The following is a 22,231-nucleotide window of genomic DNA, read 5'->3' on the forward strand; positions in this document are numbered from 1 at the left end:
TGCATGTATAGTTTGTCTCCTAAAAAGAATTAGGCTTTTTTTTGTTTTATGTTTGTTTTAAAGGGGAAGTACACCCCATGTTTAAGACTGCTGATAAACATAAAACAGCCTAAATCGCTATATTTCATGCTGAAGTGACTATTCCTGCAAGGGCTTTGTCACAGTGGTGTCAGAAGTGGGATTGTTAGTGCCTGCTTTACTTGTCCGGAAGCCTTAAAGGTACAGACCCACATAAAAATGGAGGATGTTTTACAGGTCCTGTTGCAGGCTGCATCTATACAACAAGAGACTAATCGTCAGGCTGCAGCATCAGTTGCAGCTCAGCAAGAGTGTAACAGAATTTTAGCTTTACAAATTGGGACCCTGGCTGAGGCCCAAAAACAGGATCATGCCATGCTTTATGATGCTGTGCAGCATATTACTTGCTCAGGGAGCACCTAAGCAAGCAGAAGGTGTGAATAGGATACGGGCAAGCGGCTGCTTACAGAAAATGACGTCAGAGGATGATGTGGAGGCATTTGAACGCACAGCTATACGGGAAGCCTGGCCACAAGACCAATGGGCAGGAATCATTGCTCCTTTTCTCCTCGGTGAATCCCAAAAGGCTTATTATGACTTGGAAGAAGAAGCTGCTAGAGACTATACACGGTTTAAAGCTGAAATTCTTGCCAGAATGGGTGTAACATGTACAGTGAGAGCCCAGCGTTTCTATAACTGGCATTTCAACATGGGGAAAGCTCCCAGGTCTCAGATGTTTGACTTAATAAATCTGGCACGAAAATGGCTTAGACCAGAGGCCCATAGTCCTGCACAAATTGTTGAAATGCTAGTACTTGAGATTCTTGCGACAATTGCCCCATGGCCTCCACGAGTGGGTAGGACAAGGGAACCCCAATACATATGATTCTATGGTAGCTCAAGTGGAAAGATGCCTTGCTGCCAAGGACCTTGAGAAAGCCCGTCCTATGCCATCTAAACTGGTTTCAAAATCTCTGAGACAACAAAAGACTTTTAGGACCCAGAGGCCAGGAAATAAAAAGGGTGAGACTGAAGCTGAACCAGCAGATTGCTATCAGATAAACCACACTTTGCCAAGAGTGGATCGTTTGGGGAGGAACCCTTTAACCTGCTTTGAGTGTGGTGCCAAAGGACATGTCAGGGCAGGATGCCCAAACCTACCAGAACCAATGCAATGTGCCCTAGGAGAAGAACCATCAGACTTGTGGACTTATTTGCCTAGCAGGCATGGGAGAAAACATAAACACCTTCCGGGTGTCAGTATGCTTTAATAAAAAGAGACACAGAGGCTTTGGTGGACTCTGGCAGTGCCTTAACTCTAGTGTCAGGAGATTTAGTGGAACAATCACAGTTGCAAAAAAAATAAGACAATAGGGGTACTGTGTATTCATGGGTGTACTGTTACTTATCCTACTGCTGTTATAAGTGTCTCTATACTTGGGAAATTAATACAAATAACTGCTGTAGTGGTACCTAGGCTGCCCTATCCCTTGGTTATAGGAAGAAACCTTCCAGAGTTTCATACCCTAATACAGTCTAAACTTACTGCTAAACAAGGAGAGTCAGAGGTTGAAGCAGGGGATAGGAGTCTACATGAAGTTTTCCCTTTTATTCACCCTGATTTCTATGCATCCAGTCCCAAAAGGGGTAAATCTAAAAAAGAGCGCAGGAAGAGTAAATACAGATTTAACAAAGCCCTTAATGAAGTTTTGTTAAATGAGCAGGGAAAACGTAGTAATAAAGGCGTGGCCACTCAGTGCACAGAATCTGAAGTAGATCAGGGAAGTGAAATTACTGAAAATGTTCCCTGTGAACTAGACATTATTAGCAGCAGCTTTGGGCGAGAACAAGCTAATGAACCCTTGCTACACCATGCAAGGAGCAGGGTAGTAGAGGTTAATGGAGCACCTGTAGAAGGTCAAACAAAAAGTGTATACCCGTATTTTATGGTTAAAAATGACCTTCTGTACCGAGTAATATCAGAGGAAGGTCAAGAGATAGAACAACTAGTTGTGCCTTCCTCTCATACTAGGAAGGTGTTAGATTTTGCACATTCACACCTTTTGGGTGGACATCTGGGGGTAGAGAAAACTCAGGAAAGGGTCCTGAGGAGGTTCTATTGGCCAGGGGTTTACGAAGAAATAGAGATATTGTGCTTCCTGTCCAGAATGCCAACTGTCATCCTCAAAACCCAAGTTAAGGGCTCCACTTATACCCCTCCCAATTATTGATGTACCATTTGATAGGATTGGCATGGACTTGGTAGGCCCATTAGAGAAATCAGCTCGTGGTCACCAATACGTTCTTGTTATTGTGGATTATGCAACTCGATACCCTGAGGCCATTCCACTATGTAAGGCTAATGCTAAAAATATAGCAAAAGAATTGGTACAAGTATTTTCACGGGTTGGGATCCCAAAGGAGATTTTAACTGACCAAGGTACTCCTTTCGTTTCCCGTCTCATGAAGGACTTGTGCCAGTTATTTAAAATATAGGCTTTGAAAACCTCGGTATATCACCCACAGACAAATGAGCTAGTAGAGAGGTTTAACCGCACACTTAAGGGGATGTTAAGGAAAGTTGTTAGTAGAGGTGGGAAGGATTGGGATCAACTGCTTCCTTACTTATTGTTTGCAGTCTGTGAAATTCCCCAGAGCTCAACTGGTTTTTCTCCTTTTGAACTTTTGTATGGTCGACATCCGAGAGGTATGTTGGACATACTAAAGGAAACTTGGGAGGAACAGGGAGTACCAGGTACTAATGTGGTGCAGCATATAGAGAAAATGCAGGAGCAAATGGCTCATGTTTTCCCCCTGGTTCGCCAATATATGGAAAAAGCTCAGGATACTCAAAGACTTTATTATAATAAGAGTGCTACTGTAAGGGAATTTAAACAGGGTGACAGGGTAATGGTTTTGGTTCCTACAGCTGAGAGTAAGCTTTTGGCTCATTGGCAGGGACCTTATGAAATTATAGAAAAGGTAAGCCCTGTGAATTATAAAGTTAGTCAGCCTGACCGACGTAGGAAAGAGCAAATATTCCACATAAATCTTCTTAAGCCATGGAGGGATAGAGAAACATTACTAGCCCAGTTAGATAATACCGGGGCTGAGCCTCAAGTCTCAGAACAAGTAGTGACTATTTCACCAGAGCTAACACCTGAACAAGTAAAGGAAGTTAAGGAAATGGTGGAGAGGAATAAGGATGTTTTCTCGCCTATGCCAGGCAGAACACAAGAAATTGACCATGATATTGTTACTGAGCCTGGAGTAACACTTAAATTAAAACCATACAGGATTCCTGAGGCAAAGAGGATGGCTGTACGAGCAGCGGTTAGGAAAATGCTTGAATTAGATGTGATAGAAGAATCACATAGTAATTGGTCTAGCCCAATTGTTTTGGTACCTAAACCGGATGGTTCTATCAGATTTTGTAATGATTTTAGGAAATTAAATTAAGTGTCAAAGTTTGATGCCTACCCAATGCCACAGGTGGATGAACTGGTAGAGAGGCTAGCTAAGGCCAGATTTCTTTCGACATTGGATTTAACAAAAGGGTATTGGCAGATACCCCTCACTAAGCATGCCCGAGAGAAAACTGCCTTTGTAACCCCAGATGGTTTATTTCAATATAAGGTGATGCCCTTTGGTCTCCATGGAGCTCCAGCCACTTTTCAGAGGCTCATGGATAAATTATTAAGACCCCATGTGCACTATGCCGTTGCGTATTTGGATGAAGTCCTAATCCATAGCACAGACTGGGACTCTCATTTGCATAAAGTAGAGGCAGTGGTAGACACCCTTAGGAAAGCTAGATTAACTGCCAACCCCTCCAAATGTTTTCTTGGAATGGCAGAGGCTAAGTATTTAGGTTATGTAGTGGGAAGGGGGTTAGTGAAACCCCAATTGAACAAGATAGGAGCTATACAGAATTGGCCCAGGCCTCTTAGGAAGAAGCAGGTTAAAGCCTTCTTGGGAATTTTTGGCTACTACCGCAGGTTCATACCCCATTTTGCGACCAGAGCTGCTCCTCTCACAAAACTAACTAAAGCAAGAAGTCCAGACACAGTAAGGTGGGACAGAGAGGCAGAGGAGGCCTTTATGGACCTTCGTTCAACATTGTGTGAGCAACCCGTCCTTGTGGCACCTGACTTTGATAAAGAGTTTTTCTTACAGATGCCTCTGAGGTCGGTTTGGGTGCTGTACTGTCACAGTACATAGGCGAGGAAGAACATCCAGTGCTATATCTAAGCAGGAAATTGTTGCCTCGAGAACAGCGCTATGCCGTTATAGAAAAAGAGTGCTTAGCTATTAAGTGGGCTATGGAGACTATAAAGTATTATTTACTGGGAAGGCGCTTCACCCTTGTCACTGACCATGCTCCGTTAAAATGGATGCACACCAACAGAGATAGAAACTCACGAGTCACTAGATGGTTTTTGTCCTTGCAACCATTTACTTTTGTAGTGAAGCACAGAGCTGGTTTGCTCCATGGTAATGCTGATGCACTGTCTCGTGTGCATGGGCTTCTTGCAGCAGTCGCTTCACACACTGATGTTGCGCTGGGGAGGGGGATGTGTGACAGGGTGAGAGAAGGAGTGTATGTTAGAAGAGAAAAAGTGACCTTTCCAATCTCCTAACAAAGTGTTAATTTGTTAGTAGCTCACCACAGCTGATTCTGGTTAAATCATTTGGATCCTTTATAAGCAGTTCTGTAGAGGGAATCAGTGTCTCATTGTGCAGGCTACTCCAGAGAGGGAGGATTTGAGACCTTGCTGCATGTCTGAATTTATAGCTGGTAGAAACAAGAGACTGGTGAGCAAACTTTGTTCTATTCTGCTTATTATTATTTGTTTTGTTAACTGGGGTCAGCTTAGCTGCCCAGTACTGGCTAGTAAGGAAATATTGCATGTATAGTTAGTCTCCTAAAAAGAAGTAGGCTTTTGTTTGTTTTAGGTTTGTTTTACAGGGGAAGTACACCCCATGTTTAAGACTGCTGATAAAAATAAAACAGCCTAAACCACTATATTTCATGCTGAAGTGACTATTCCTGCAAGGGCTTTGTCACAATAAATATATATATATATATCATAATTTATGTAAGAATTTACCTGATAAATTCATTTCTTTCATATTGGCAAGAGTCCATGAGCTAGTGACGTATGGGATATACATTCCTACCAGGAGGGCAAAGTTTCCCAAACCTCAAAATGTCTATAAATACACCCCCACCACACCCACAATTCAGTTTAACGAATAGCCAAGAAGTGGGGTGATAAAGGAGCGAAAGCATCAACAAGGAATTGGAATAATTGTGCTTTATACAAAAACATAACCACCATAAAAAGGGTGGGTCTCATGGACTCTTGCCAATATGAAAGAAATTAATTTATCAGGTAAATTCTTACATAAAATGTGTTTTCTTTCATGTAATTGGCAAGAGTCCATGAGCTAGTGACGTATGGGATAGTAAATACCCAAGATGTGGAACTCCACGCAAGAGTCACTAGAGAGGGAGGGATAAAATTAAAGATAGCCAATTCCGCTGAAAAATTAATCCACAACCCAAATCAAAAGTTAATTTTTATAATGAAAAAAACTGAAATTATAAGCAGAAGAATCAAACTGAAACAGCTGCCTGAAGTACTTTTCTACCAAAAACTGCTTCAGAAGAAGAAAATACATCAAAATGGTAGAATTTAGTAAAAGTATGCAAAGAAGACCAAGTTGCTGCTTTGCCAATTTGATCAACAGAAGCTTCATTCTTAAAAGCCCAGGAAGTGGAAAATGACCTAGTAGAATGAGCCGTAATCCTCTGAGGCAGGGATTTACCCGACTCCAATAAAGCATGATGAATCAAAAGCTTTAAACAAGATGCCAAAGAAATGGCAGAAGCCTTCTGACCTTTCCTAGAACCACAAAAGATAACAAATAGACTAGAAGTCTTTCTGAAATCTTTAGTAGCTTCAACATAATATTTCAAAGCTCTTACCACATCCAAAGAATGTAAAGATCTCTCCAGAGAATTCTTAGGATTAGGACACAACGAAGGGACAACAATTTCTCTACTAATGTTGTTGGAATTCACAACTTTAGGTAAAAATTTCAATGAAGTCCGCAAAACCGCCTTATCCTGATGAAAAATCAGAAAAGGAGACTCACAAGAAAGAGCAGATAATTCAGAAACTCTTCTAGCAGAAGAGATAGCCAAAAGGAACAATACTTTCCAAGAAAGTAATTTAATGTCCAAAGAATGCATAGGATCAAATGGAGGAGCCTGTAAAGCCTTCAAAACCTAATTAAGACTCCAAGGAGGAAAGATTGACTTAATGACAGGCTTGATACGAACCAACGCCTGTACAAAACAATGAATATCAGGAAGATTAGCAATTTTTCTGTGAAACAGAAAGGGCAGAGATTTGTCCTTTCAAGGAACTTGCAGACAAACCTTTATCTAAACCATCCTGAAGAAACTGTAAAATTCTAAGAACTCTAAAAGAATGACAAGAGAATTTATGAGAAGAACACCATGAAATTTAAGTCTTCCAAACTCGATAATCTTTCTAGACACAGATTTACGAGCCTGCAACATAGTATTAATCACTGAGTCAGAGAAACCTCTATGACTAAGCATTCAATCTCAATACCTTCAAATTCAATGATTTGAGATCCTGATGGAAAAATGGGCCTTGAGATAGGTCTGGCCTTAACGGAAGTGACCAAGGTTGGCAACTGGAAATCCGAACAAGATCCGCATACCAAAACCTGTGTGGCCATGCTGGAGCCACCAGCAGTACAAATGAACGTTTCATTATGATTTTGGAAATCACTCTTGGAAGAACTAGAGGGCGGAAAGATAAGCAGGTTGATAATTCCAAGGAAGTGACAACGCATCCACTGCTTCCGCCTGAGGATCCCTGGACCTGGACAGATACCTGGGAAGTTTCCTGTTTAGATGAGAACCCATCAAATCTATTTCTGGAAGCCCCCACATCTGAACAATCTGAAAAAACACATCTGGGTGAAGAGACCACTCTCCCGGATGTAAAGTCTGGCGACAGATAATCCGCTTCCCAATTGTCTATACCTGGGACATGGACTGCAGAAATTAGACAGGAGCTCGATTCCGCCCATGCAAGTATCCGAGATACTTCTTTCATAGCTTGAGGACTGAGTCCCACCTTGATGATTGACATACGCCACGGTTGTGGCATTGTCTGTATGAAAACAAATAAATGGTTCTTTCTTCAGAAGAGGCCAAAACTGAAGAGTTCCAAAATATTGATTGGTAATCTCGCCTCCTGAGATTTCCAAACCCCCTGTGCTGTCAGAGCTCCCCAGACAGCTCCACAACCTGAAAGACTCCCATCTGTTGTGATCACAGTCCAGGCTGGACGAACAAAAGAGGCCCCTTGAACTAAACGATGGTGATCTAACCACCAAGTCAGAGACAGTCGAACATAGGGATTTAAGGATATTAATTGTGATATCTTTGTATAATCCCTGCACCATTGGCTCAGCATACAAAGCTAAAGAGGTCTCATGTGAAAACGAGCAAAGGGGATTGCGTCCGATGCTGCAGTCATGAGACCTAAAACCTCCATGCACATAGCTACTGAAGGGAATGACTGAGACTGAAGGTTCCGACACGCTGAAACCAATTTCAGACGTCTTGTCTGTTAGAGACAAAGTCATGGATACTGAATCTATTTGGAATCCTAAAAAGGTAACCCTTGTCTGAGGAATCAAGGAACTTTTTGGTAAATTGATCCTCCAACCATGTCTTTGAAGAAACACTAGTTGATTCGTGTGAGATTCTGCAGAATGTAAAGACTGAGCAAGTACCAAGATATCATCCAAATAAGGAAACATCGCAATACCCCGCTCTCTGATTACAGAGAGTAGGGCACCGAGAACCTTTGAAAAGATCCTTGGAGCTGTTGCTAGGCCAAAAAGCAGAGCAACAAATTGGTAGTGCTTGTCTAGAAAAGAGAATCTCAGGAACGGATAGTGATCTGGATGAATCGGAATATGAAGATATGCATCCTGTAAGTCTATTGTTGACATATAATGCCCTTGCTGAACAAAAGGCAGAATAATCCTTATAGTCACCATCTTGAATGTTGGTATTCTTAAATTACGATTCAAAATTTTTAGATCCAGAACTGGTCTGAAAGAATTCTTCTTTGGAACAATGAACAGATTTGAATAAAACCCCAGACCCCGTTCCTGAAAAGGAACTGGCACAATTAACCCGGATAACTCCAGGTCTGAAACACACTTCAGGAAAGCCTGAGCCTTTACTGGGTTCACTGGAATGCGTGGGAAAGAACTTTGAAACCTATTCTGTACCCTTGAGAAACAATGTTCTGAATCCAATGATTTTGGATTGAATTGATCCAAACATCCGTGTAAAATCTTAGTCTGCCCCCTACCAGCTGCGCTGAAATTAGGACCGCACCTTCATGCGGACTTGGGGGCTGATTTTGATTTTTTAAATGGCTTGGATTTATTCCAGACTGGAGAAGGCTTCCAATTGGAAACCGTTCCCTTAGGGGAAGGGTCAGGTTTCTGTTCCTTATTTTGACTAAAGGAACGAAAACGGTTAGCAGCCCTAAATTTACCATTAGATTTTTTTATCCTGAGGCAAAAAAGCTCCCTTCCCCCCCCCAGTGACAGTTGAAATAATAGAATCCAACTGAGAACCAAATAATTTATTACCTTGGAGATAGCAACGTTGATTTAGAAGTCATATCAGCATTACAAGATTTAAGCCATAAAGCTCTTCTAGTTAATATAGCTAAAGACATATCTGACATCAATTCTAATGATATCAAAAATGGCATCACAAATGAAATTATTAGCATGTCGAATTAGCTTAAAGGGACAGTTTACTCAAAAATTTTCTCCCCTTTAATTTGTTCCCAATGATCCACTTTACCTGCTGGAGTGTATTAAATTGTTTACAAGTAGCTCCTTTACCCTTATATTGGCATTTGAAATTGTTAATTTAGCATGTGGTATCCCCACCTATTCTGAAAGTTTGTGGCCGCGCGTACCAGCTATAGATAAGCTTTGTAAACACAGCCAGCAGAAGAAATTACACTCCCAGTGTGATAAAGCAGAGATAAGGTAATAAAATGTTGATTTTCCATTGTTCTCTCAAAGTATTGGTGATTGTTTTAAGGACAGATATAAGATAAAGAAGCAGGTATATGGCACAATGTGATACAGTAATGAGATCTGATTATACCTACAAGCTCAACCTATTTTATTAGGCTGTGGCTTCAAAACACAAAATCAGAGCTTTAATATACAGAAATAAACCTTAAAAAGCTAATTTTCATACATTTTTTACTCTGCAGTTGGTAAAAAAAGCAATTGTAAACACATTAAGGGGAAAACAATTTTACAGTATACTGTCCCTTTAACAATGCTATACACATTATAATCTGGTACTTGTTGCGCTAAAGTTTCCAACCAAAAAGTTGAAGCAGCAGCAACATCAGCCAAAGATAGCAGGCCTAAGAAGATGACCTGAACATAAATAAGCCTTCCTTAGATAAGATTCAAGTTTCCTATCTAAAGGATCTTTAAAAGAAATACTATCTGCCGTAGGAATAGTAGTACGTTTAGCAAGAGTAGAGATGGCCCCATCAACTTTGGGGATCTTTTCCCAAAACTCCAATCTATCAGACGGCAAAGGATACAGTTTCTTAAATCTTGAAGAAGGAGTAAAAGTACCCAGTCTATTCCATTCCCTAGAAATTACATCTGAAATAGCATCAGGAACTGGAAAAACCTCTGAAATAACTACATAAGGTTTAAAAACCGAATTTAAACGTTTATTGGTTTTAATATCAAGAGGACTAGTCTCTTCCATATCTAATATCTAATGCAATCAACACCTCTTTTAATAAGGAACAAATATACTCCATTTTAAATAAATATGAAGATTTGTCAGTGTTAATATCTGAGGTAGAATCTTCTGAACCAGATAGATCCTCATCAGAGATAGATAAATCAGAATGCCGTCGGTCATTTAAAAAGTCATCAAATTTATGAGAAGTTTTAAAAGACCTTTACGTTTATTAGAAGGTGGTATGACAGACAAAGCCTTCTGAATGGAATTAGAAACAAATTCTCTCACATTAACAGGAATATCCTGAACATTAGATGTTGAAGGAACAGCAGCAGGTAATGGATTACTACTAATGGAAATATTGTCTGCATTTGAAAGTTTATCATGACAACTAACACAAACTACAGCCGGAGGAACAGTTACGACAAGTTTACAACAAATGCACTTACTTAGCTTTGGTAGAACCGACATCAGGCAGCAGGATTCCAGTAGTAGATTCTGAGACAGTGTCAGATTGAGACATCTTGCAGTATGTAATAGAAAAAATAACATATAAAGCAAATTTATCAATCTCGTTATATTATATTTCAGGAATGGGAAAAAATGCAAACAAAATAAGCCTCTGGAAACCAGAAACAAAATGAAATGACTTAAATAATGTCAAAAGTCTGGCGCCAAGTATGACGCCCACAACTGACAAAATATTTTTTGGCGCCAAGAACGTCTACAACACACACGAGCGTCATAGATGACGAAATTACGTCAACAAACTTAATTCTCGAGCCAAAAAAGTCTTGCGCCAAGAATGACGCAATAAATTATAGCATTTTGCGCTCCCGCGAGCCTAACAGCCCGCAATTTAGAAAAGAGAGTCAATTAGAAAATTTTCAGGTAAGAAATTTGTTTTGTTTTTTTATATGCATTTTCCAAAATGAAACTAACAGTCTGTGAAGGAAATATACTTATTAACCTGAATCATGGCAAATATAAGTACAAACATATATTTAGAACTTTACATATAAAGTGCCATACCATAGCTGAGAGTGTCTTAAATAAAACATACTTACCAAAAGACACTCGTCTACATAAAGTAGATAGCCAAACCAGTACTGAAACGAGAATCAGTAGAGGTAATGGTATATAAGAGTATATCGTCGATCTGAAAAGGGAGGTAGAAGATGAATCTCTACGACCGATAACAGAGAACCTATGAAATAGATCCCCGTTAGGATGACCATTGTATTCAATAGGCAATACTCCCTTCACATCCCACTGTCATTCACTGCACTCCGAGAGGAACCGGGCTTCAGCATGCCGAGAAGCGCATATCAACGTAGAAATCTAGCACAAACTTGCTTCACCACCTCCATAGGAGACAAAGTTTGTAAACCCAGAAAAACGAAAAAATTCGGCAGCAACAAGCAGAGTAAGAAGTAATTTAAAAATCAAATACTTTATTTCACATGTCTTAAAAAAGCCAATTGGCAAAGAATACAAAGGGTAGCAGGTGATAACCCTCCTTACATGTTTCGTGCCTATGCTCGGCACTTAATCATAGGAGTTTGTAAAACTGAATTGTGGGTGTGGTGGGGGTGTATTTATAGGCATTTTGAGGTTTGGGAAACTTTGCCCCTCCTGGTAGGAATGTATATCCCATACGTCATTAGCTCATGGACTCTTGCCAATTACATGAAATAAATAAATATATATATATATGCCAAGTTATCTGAGCTGAAATAAATCTTATATAGCTACAATAAGGCAACTTCTTATATATATATATATATATATATATATATATATATATATATATATATATATATATATATATATATACCTTGGTATCTCATTGTGGTATTTTAAAGCACTAGTATTTTATTGTGGTATTTTAATGCGACTATTGTGAATAAGGTAAATTGTAAAGGTATATTTTTATGATCTTTGTATAGAATATTATAACAGCATAAGTGTGTATCATCTGATTCATAATCTGGTTCTATAAATATAATTAAATGTGTTTATAACTTTAATATAAAAAATTTAGGAATAAAATATTGATTTTAATTGTTTCTTATATGCATTTTATTGGGGGTTTGTTTTAAAGAATAATTATAAAATAAATTGTATGATAACCCGGCCATATACTGACAAATACTACAACATCAGTTCAATATAAGTAAAGTGTTTATTATATTAATACATAAAAACAGATAGGGGTCTTACCTATGAGGGGATTATATGCATCTGTTGCACGCATATACCTTGGCGTATCTTCCTCTAATAAACGATTCTGTAACATCATTGGTGGGGCCTCATTTTCAATTCCTTCTAAGCGTCTTGCAATTCTTTCCTTTCTGAAGTAGAAAGGTAAATATAGGGTTAATATAGTAACTTGCTTCCTTTGGGTATGTAGGATGTCATATTTATTATGGACTGAAATGGGAACCAGAAGAGGGTAAATTACAACAGAGTAAAGGATCTAATCAGTCAAGGAACCTTTGCATAAAGTATGCAAGCAATTTATTAGTTTTAAAGGTAAATTTAAGCAGCTTTTACCTAATTTTTAGGGAAAAAATAGTAGTGTTCCTTTCAATTGAAATTAACTAAGGACTGTATGCTCTGTTTTTTGTTATTCTGAGTGAAATAAATATTTTATATTAGCTATAACCATAAAAGGATTCAATAAGTTAACATTATGAGTGTAGGAAAGTGCAGAGGCAAACCCCAATAAACTGTACAGGTGGCATAGCATCTGTAGCAGACATTAAAAGTTAACAGATACATTTTTAAATTGGTGAAATAGTATAAATCATCCAGGTCATCAGCATATGCTGATGACCTGCATGTACCATTTGCCAAAGTTTTAACCCTCTTCAAAGATTTTTGTTTTAAAGTAAAAAATAAATAAATTTAAAAAAATTACCTTTTCATTTCTGAAAATAATTTCCGGTTAGGTTCAAAGAGTTTTCTTAGTTCTGAAACTAAAAATGATAACATGTTAGTGTGATTGTAAAAAAGTCCAATTCAGTTGCATATAGAAATCCTCAAGTCAAGTCTATAACAACATTTGTATTATAATTATGTGCAGTACTAGTATTATTAAAGGGTCATAGTGTACAACATAAAAAATTACACTAGAATAGCCCTTTAACCTACAGTAAGAATGTACTTACATGGTGTCATACTGGACTCATCTTTCAAGACTGAAGAAGATATGAAGTTTCCATGCTTTAACATCTAAGATTTATTACTGCAGATGACATATTTGGCATCTGCCACCTCCGCATTTTCAAGAGCAAAAAATTCTAAATTGGCTTGTTCTGTCCTACTCGTTCTTTCAAAATCCTTCTCCATTTCTGAATCAATTCACTTGTGACATTGTTGAGAATTAGGTTTAAGAACGTCATATCCTTCAATGCAAACTCTTCAATTGAAATGAAAAACCCTTTAAACTGTGCATGTACCATTTGTAAAGACAAAAACCTCAAATGTTTATCCTGCTTATTAAAAATTCAATTAAAAACAAAATTGTTTAATGAAAAAAGTTAAATTGTTTGAATGGATAGAAAGGTCAAAAGTGAAGCATGCATTTAAATTTTAAAATAGAAGCATTTTTGCAAATGAAAGTATAATGTAAAAATGCTTCCAAGTTTATGTTTTTCAGGCAAATCCGCACAGCATTCTAACACCACAACTTCTCAGACATTCCGCATCAGCTTGTATAACAATAACGCTTACCTAATGCAAAACACACTACTGCCAGCTCTGAGTGGGCACAGTATTAGAATTATAGTCACACGTAGCATATGTGTGTATGCCGTTGAAACAGTAATAATTTACTAGAAGCATTCTTGCAAATGAAAGTATATTGGAAAATGCTTCCATTTAAAAAACTGCATTCATCCACGTTTGCCCTTTCTATCCCTTCAACCTAATAAAGCAAGCAACTATCTGTACATATGCTAGTGTTTGTGCAAAGCCTGTCCTTCAAGCAGGTATATATATTTATAGAGAGCGAAAAACAAAATGTATGCTTACCAGATAAATTCCTTTCTTTCCTGGTAGGGAGAGTCCACGACTTCATTACTTACTGTAGGGAAATAAAACACCTGACCACAGGAGGAGGCAAAGATACCCCAGTCAAAGGCTTAAATATCCCTCCCACTTCCCCTATCCCCCCAGTCATTCGGCCGAGGGAACAAGGAAAAGTAGGAGAAACAGGGTATAAAGGTGCCTGAAGAAAAACAAAAAGGTAGCCGCCCAAACAAAGAATATCCTACAGACGGGGTCGTGGACTCTTCTTGCCATGAAAGAAAGGAATTTATCTGGTAAGCATAAATTTTGTTCTTTCCATAAGGCAGGGAGAGTCCAAGACTTAATACCTTACTGTTGGGAAACCAATAGCCAAGCTCCAGGACACTAAAGGAATAACAGAAGGGAACAATAAAGAGGCGGACCCTAATCTGAGGGCACCACAGCCTGCAAAAACCTCTCTCTCGGCTGAAGCAGCTTTCGGAGCAAACACATCAAACATAAACTTTAGAAAAAAGTATGTAAGGAGGACCAACCAGGTAGCTGCCTTACAACACTGATCCATTGATTCTTTGCTCTTAAAAACCCTTTCCGGTCCTATAAATGTTTCATTTTTGTGGCTGGCAGGTCTTATTTAATTTTCGCGCCAATATTTTTGAATTACACAGCTAAATAGCAAGTCACTGCTAGATGTCGCTATTTAGCTGTGAAATTTAAAAGCAACAAAGCCGGAATATATCCGACATTTGAGCACATGCGCTAAAACCCTTTGTCAAATATATTCCGACAAAGGACCACGAAGGGTTAAAAGCCCAAGAAGCTGCTACTGCTCTAGTGGAATGAGCCGTAATCCTCCCAGCAGGCTGTTGTCTGGCCATCTCATAAGCTAGGCAGATGACACTCAACCAGAAAGACAGGGAAGACAGTGGTCTTCTGACTCCTACGTTTACCCGCATAGATGATGAAGATTGTCTGAACTCCTTAGTAGCCTGAAGCAAGAACTTCAAGGCACCAACCACATCTAGATTGTGAAGCAAATGCTCCTTCTCTGGAGGAGAATTGGGACACAAGTTAGGAACAACAAACTCTTGATTAATGTTGCAATTTGACACCACCTTAGGAAGGAAACCTAACTTAGTACGTAAAACCGCCTTATCGGTATGAAAAACAAGGTAAGGGAGGTAAACATTGCAAGGCAGAAATCTTGGAGACTCTGCAAGCAGAGGCAATAGTCAATAGAAACAAAACCTTCCAAGATAACAGTTTAATGTCAACATTATGCATGGGCTCAAACGGAGCCTGCTGCAACACACAAAGAACATTGAGACTCCATGGTGGAGCCAACCTTCTAAACACACATCCGGAAGCTCAGCTAATCTCTTGTGCAGCAACACTGACAGGGCCCGATATCTGTTCCTCCAGGGAACTAGCAGATAGACCCTTCTACAGTCCATCCTGGAGAAAAGATAAATTTCTGGCAACTTTAACCTTATGCCAAGAAAAACAATGCTCCTCACACCAGTGCAGGTAAGTCCACCACACCTTATGGTAGATGCGTTGAGTAACTGGCTTACAAGTTTGATGACACTCAGAATCATCTCCTGGCTACGAATAAGCATTCAATCTCCACGCAGTCAGCCTCAGAGAATGTAGATTTTGATGAAGGAAAGGACCCTGTATCAGCAGGTCCCTATGACAAGAACCTCCACTGCGGAGTTAAGGATAGCCCCAGCAGATCCGCAAACCAAGTCCTTCGTGGCCAGGATGGAGCAATCAGAATTACCAATGCTTGCTCTTGTTTGATGCAGGCTGCCACACGAGGGAGAAGAGGTAATGGAGGAAAAAGATAAGAGTCTTGATCTCGACAGGTACTTGTGTAGTTTCGCATTGAGACAGGAAGCCATGAGGTCCATCTCCGGCAACCTCCATCTGCTGCATATCTCTGCAAGACCTTGGGTGAAGAGACCATTCCCCTGGGTGAAAGGATTGCCTGTTGAGGAAGTCTACTTCCCAGTTGTCTACACACGGAATGTGGATCACTGACAGCGTACAGTTGTGGGCCTCCGCCCATTCTAGGATTTGAGATACTTCTCATTGCTAAGGAACTTCTCGTTCCTCCCTGATGGTTGATATAGGCTACCAAAGTTATATTTTCTGACTGGAATCTGATAAACTAGGACGAACCCAGAAGGGGCCAAGCCTTCAGAGCACTGAAGATTGCTCGGAGTTCCAAAATATTGATAGGAAGAGGACTACTCCACAGCCCCTGTGCTTTCCTGGCACCCTAAACTGCTCCCCAGCCGGATAGACTGGCGTCCATAGTCACAATCTCCCAGGATGATCTCAAGACGTGCTTTGGGACAAGTGATCTTGAGAGAGCTACCAAGAGAGCGAGTCTCGCAGGCTGTCCAGAACTGTTGTGACAGATCAGAATGGTCGCCGTTCCATTGTCTCAGCATGTATAGCTGTAAAGGTCTGAGATGGAATCTGGCAAAATGAATGATGACCATACAAGACACCATGAGTCCAATCACCTCCATACACTGGGCCACCAAAGGTCTCAAGGAGGCCTGGAGGGCAAGTCATGTTGTTAGCTTGCAGCGTCTCTGATCTGTTAGAAAGTTCTTCATGGATTCTATAACTGTGCCCAGGAAATTCACCCTGGTATCTGGAGTAAGAAAACATAATTTATGCTTACCTGATAAATTTATTTCTCTTGTAGTGTGTTCAGTCCATGGGTCATCCATTACTTATGGGATATATTCTCCTTCCCAACAGGAAGTTGCAAGAGGATCACCCAAGCAGAGCTGCTATATAGCTCCTCCCCTCACATGTCATATCCAGTCATTCGACCGAAACAAGACGAGAAAGGAGAAACTATAAGGTGCAGTGGTGACTGGAGTTATAATTTTAAAATTTAGAACCTGCCTTAAAAAGACAGGGCGGGCCGTGGACTGAACACACTACAAGAGAAATAAATTTATCAGGTAAGCATAAATTATGTTTTCTCTTGTTAAGTGTGTTCAGTCCACGGGTCATCCATTACTTATGGGATACCAATACCAAAGCTAAGTACACGGATGATGGGAGGGACAAGGCAGGAACATTAAACAGAAGGAACCACTGCCTGTAGAACCTTTCTCCCAAAACCAGCCTCCGAAGAAGCGAAAGTGTCAAATTTGTAAAATTTGGAAAAAGTATGAAGTGAAGACCAAGTTGCAGCCTTGCAAATCTGTTCAACAGAGGCCTCATTCTTAAAGGCCCAGGTGGAAGCCACAGCTCTGGTGGAATGAGCTGTAATTCTTTCAGGATGCTGCTGTCCAGCAGTCTCATAGGCTAAACGTATTATGCTACGAAGCCAAAAAGAGAGAGAGGTAGCCGAAGCCTTTTGATCTCTCCTCTGTCCAGAGTAAACGACAAACAGAGAAGAAGTTAGTCTAAAATCTTTAGTTGCCTGTAAGTAGAACTTCAGAGCACGGACCAAGTCTAGATTATGCAAAAGACGTTCCTTCTTTGAAGGATTAGGACATAATGATGGAACAACAATCTCTTGATTGATATTCTTGTTAGAAACAACCTTAGGTAAAAACCCAGGTTTAGTACGCAGAACTACCTTGTCTGAATGAAAGATCAGATAAGGAGAATCACAATGTAAGGCAGATAACTCAGAGACTCTTCGAGCCGAGGAAATAGCCATCAAAAACAAAACTTTCCAAGATAAAAGCTTAATATCAATGGAATGAAGGGGTTCAAACGGAACACCCTGAAGAACTTTAAGAACCAAGTTTAAGCTCCACGGAGGAGCAACAGCTTTAAACACAGGCTTAATTCTAGCCAAAGCCTGACAAAAGGCCTGGACGTCTGGATTCTCTGCCAGACGTTTGTGTAAAAGAATAGACAGAGCTGAAATCTGTCCCTTTAGCGAACTAGCGGATAAACCCTTTTCTAAACCCTCTTGTAGAAAAGCTAATATCCTAGGAATCCTAACCTTACTCCATGAGTAACTCTTGGATTCGCACCAATATAAATATTTACGCCATATCTTATGGTAAATTTTTCTTGTCACAGGTTTCCGAGCCTGTATTAATGTATCAATAACCGAATCCGAAAACCCACGCTTTGATAGAATCAAGCGTTGTATTTCCAGGCAGTCAGCCTCAGAGAAATTAGGTTTGGATGGTTGAAAGGACCCTGAATTAGAAGGTCCTGCCTCAGAGGAAGAGACCATGGTGGACAGGACGACATGTCCACTAGGTCTGCATACCAGGTCCTGCGTGGCCACGCAGGCGCTATCAGAATTACCGATGCCCTCTCCTGTTTGATCCTGGCAATCAGCCGAGGTAGCAACGGAAATGGTGGAAACACATAAGCTATGTTGAAAACCCAAGGGGCTGCTAATGCATCTACCAGCACCGCTCCCGGGTCCCTGGACCTGGATCAGTAACCAGGAAGCTTCGCGTTCTGGCGAGATGCCATGAGATCCAGATCCGGATCGCCCCAACGACGAATCAGTTGAGCAAATACCTCCGGGTGAAGTTCCCACTCTCCCGGATGAAAAGTCTGGCGACTTAGGAAAACCGCCTCCCAGTTCTCTACGCCTGGGATGTGAATCGCTGACAGGTGGCAAGAGTGAGACTCTGCCCAGCGAATTATCTTCGAGACTTCCAACATCGCTAGGGAACTCCTGGTTCCCCCTTGATGATTGATGTAAGCCACAGTCGTGATATTGTCCGACTGAAATCTGATGAACCTCAGCTTTGCTAACTGAGGCCAGGCTAGAAAGCATTGAATATTGCTCTTAATTCTAGAATGTTTATTGGGAGGAGTTTCTCCTCCTGAGTCCACGATCCCTGAGCCTTCAGGGAATTCCAGACTGCTCCCCAGCCTAGAAGGCTGGCATCCGTTGTTACAATCGTCCAATCTGGCCTGCGAAAGGTCATTCCTTTGGACAGATGAACCGGTGACAACAGCCAGAGAAGAGAATCTCTGGTCTCCTGGTCCAGATTTAGCAAAGGGGACAGATCTGAGTAATCCCCGTTCCATTGACTGAGCATGCATAGTTGCAGCGGTCTGAGATGCAGGCGCGCAAATGGCACTATGTCCATTGCCGCGACCATTAAGCCGATTACCTCCATGCACTGAGCTACTGATGGGCTTGGAACGGAATGAAGGACACGGCAAGCATTGAGAATCTTTGATAACCTGGACTCCGTCAGGTAAATCTTCATCTCTACAGAATCTATAAGAGTCCCTAGAAAAGGAACCCTTGTGAGTGGTAACAGAACTCTTTTCCACTTTCACTTTCCACCCATGCGACCTCAGAAATGCTAGAACTATCTCTGTATGAGACTTTGCATTCTGAAAACTTGACGCTTGTATCAGAATGTCGTCTAGGTACGGAGCCACCGCTATGCCTCGTGGTCTTAGTACCGCCAGAAGTGAGCCCAGAACCTTCGTAAAAAATTCTCGGGGCCGTGGCTAACCCGAAGGGAAGAGCCACAAACTGGTAATGCCTGTCTAGAAAGGCAAACCTCAGGTACCGATAATGATCCTTGTGAATCGGTATATGAAGGTAAGCATCCTTTAAGTCCACCGTGGTCATATATTGACCCTCTTGGATCATGGGTAGGATGGTTCGAATGGTTTCCATCTTGAACGATGGTACCCTTAGGAATTTGTTTAAGATCTTTTAGTCCAAGATTGGTCTGAAGGTTCCCTCTTTTTTGGGAACCACAAATAGATTTGAGTAAAATCCTTGTCCCTGTTCCGATCGCGGAACTGAGTGGATCACTCCCATGATTAAGAGGTCTTGTACACATTGTAGAAATGCCTCTCTCTTTACTAGGTTTGTCAATAACCTCGAAAGATGGAACCTCCCTTGTGGAGGAGAGGTTTTGAAAACCAGAAGGTATCCCTGAGATATAATCTTTAACGTCCAGGGATCCTGCACATCTCTTGCCCAAGCCTGGGCAAAGAGAGAAAGTCTGCCCCCCACTAAATCCGTCTCCGGATAGGGGGCCCTGACTTCATGCTGTCTTAGGGGCGGAAGTAGGCTTTCTGGCCTGCTTGCCCTTGTTCCATGACTGGTTGCCTTTCCAACCCTGTCTGTAACGAGCAGTAGTTCCTTCCTGTTTTGGAGCGGAGGAAGTCGATGCTGCTCCTGCCTTGAAGTTACGAAAGGCACAAAAATTAGACTGTTTGGCCTTTGGTTTGGCCCTGTCCTGAGGAAGGGCGTGGCCCTTACCTCCCGTAATGTCAGCAATAATTTCCTTCAAGCCGGGCCCGAATAAGGTCTGCCCTATGAAAGGAATGTTAAGTAGCTTAGACTTGGAAGTTACATCCGCTGACCAGGATTTAAGCCAGAGCGCACTGCGCGCCTGTATGGCGAATCCGGAATTTTTAGCCGTAAGTTTGGTTAGATGTACTACGGCATCTGAAACAAACGCATTAGCATGCTTAAGGGTTCTAACTTTGCTCAAAGCCTCATCCAACGGCTCTGTGCGAATCGCCTCTTCCAGAGACTCAAACCAGAATGCCGCTGCAGCCGTGACAGGCGCAATGCATGCAAGAGGCTGCAATATAAAACCCTGTTGAACAAACATTTTCTTAAGATAACCCTCTAATTTTTTATCCATTGGATCTGAGAAAGCACAGCTATCCTCCACCGGGATAGTGGTACGCTTGGCTAACGTAGAAACTGCTCCCTCCACCTTAGGGACCGTCTGCCATAAGTCTCGTGTGGTGGCGTCTATAGGGAACATTTTTCTAAATATCGGGGGAGGGGAAAAAGGCACACCGGGTCTATCCCACTCCTTACTTATAATTTCTGTAAGTCTTTTTGGTATAGGAAAAACGTCAGTACACACCGGTACCGCATAGTATCTATCCAACCTACACAATTTCTCTGGAATTGCCACCGTCAATTCAGAGCCGCTAATACCTCCCCTAGTAACACACGGAGGTTCTCAAGCTTAAATTTAAAATTTGAAATTTCTGAATCCGGTCTCCCCGGATCAGAACCGTCACCGACAGAATGAAGCTCACCGTCCTCATGTTCTGCAAATTGTGACGCAGTATCAGACATGGCTCTCGTGTCATCAGCGCGCTCTGTCCTTAACCCAGAGCTATCGCGTTTGCCCCTTAATTCGGGCATATTATATAATACTTCTTTCATAACATTAGCCATATCATGTAAAGTGATTTGTAAGGGCCTAGATGTACTAGGTGTTTCAATCCTACGCATCTCCCGAGCGGGAGACGCAGGTACTGACACGTGAGGAGAGTTAGGCGGCATAACTTCCCCCTCGTTGTCTGGTGATAGCTTCTTTATCGGTACAGATTGACTTTTATTCAAAGCAATATCAATACAATTGGTACACATCGTTCTATTGGGCTCCACATTGGCTTTTGAACATGATGAACAAACAGTTTCCTCTGAATCAGACATGTTTAAACAGACTTAGCAATGAAAATAACAAGCTTGGAAATCACTTTCAAAAAGTTTACAAGCAATATAAACAACGCTGCAGCGCTTCAAAAATACAGATATAATTAAACAATTCTTAACAAGAAGTGTATTATTAGCAGAGGATTGCACCCATTAGCAAAAGGATGATTAACCCCTCAATACCCAAAACGGATAAAACAGATATCAATTAAGATTTAACGCTTTTAATCACAGTCAGCACACTGTCACAGATCTGCTGTGACTGATTACCTCCCTCACAAATGAATTTTGCAGACCCCTGAGCTCTCTAGAGACGTCCTGGATCAAGGAGGAAGAAGCAGGAAGACTGTGCAAGAATTTTAACTGCGCAACAAGGCGCTAAAACAAGGGCCCTCCCACTCCAATCACAACAGTGGGAGCCCTGATAACGGTTTCCATGCAGAAAATATGTTAGCCATGTGGAAAAAAAATCATGCCCAAAGCGATTTATCACCAAAGTACCTCACAAAAACGAATAACATGCCAGTAAACGTTTTATTAAAAAACAACATTTTTCAATGTCATGCAAAGCTATCACTAAGCCTGCTACCAGTCTCTACCACTGCAGAGAAGGCTTAAGTATTATTTCAGAGTTAACAGTATTTTCTCAGTCAAATTCTAGTCCCTAGAATATAACTCGACTGCGCATACATTTATCAGCCTGATACCAGTTGCCACTACTGCATTTAAGGCTGTACTTACATCATACGGTAACAGCAGTATTTTCTTAGTCAATTCCATTCCCAGAAAATAAAGTACTGCACATACCTCATTTGCGGAGGACCCCGCATGCTATTCCCAGTTTCTGAAGTTACCCCCCTCCTCAGAATGTC

The 22,231-nt window shown here is 41.0% G+C and overlaps 1 protein-coding gene across 15 annotated transcripts in view; it reads right to left on the reverse strand.

Annotated features, from left to right (window-relative positions):
* SVIL (supervillin) overlaps positions 1 to 22,231 on the reverse strand; it is a 766,609-nt gene that overhangs the window by 448,540 nt on the left and 295,838 nt on the right. For all 15 annotated transcript variants that reach the window (XM_053713887.1, XM_053713886.1, XM_053713892.1 and 12 more), the window contains 2 exons: positions 12,804 to 12,861; positions 12,104 to 12,234 (listed from right to left, as the gene is read on the reverse strand). In XM_053713887.1, the coding sequence (XP_053569862.1) occupies positions 12,104 to 12,234; positions 12,804 to 12,861 (189 nt within the window). The remainder of the gene's footprint in view (positions 1 to 12,103; positions 12,235 to 12,803; positions 12,862 to 22,231) is intronic.

This window comes from Bombina bombina, chromosome 5 (genome assembly GCF_027579735.1).
Source record: "Bombina bombina isolate aBomBom1 chromosome 5, aBomBom1.pri, whole genome shotgun sequence".
NCBI lineage: Eukaryota > Metazoa > Chordata > Amphibia > Anura > Bombinatoridae > Bombina > Bombina bombina.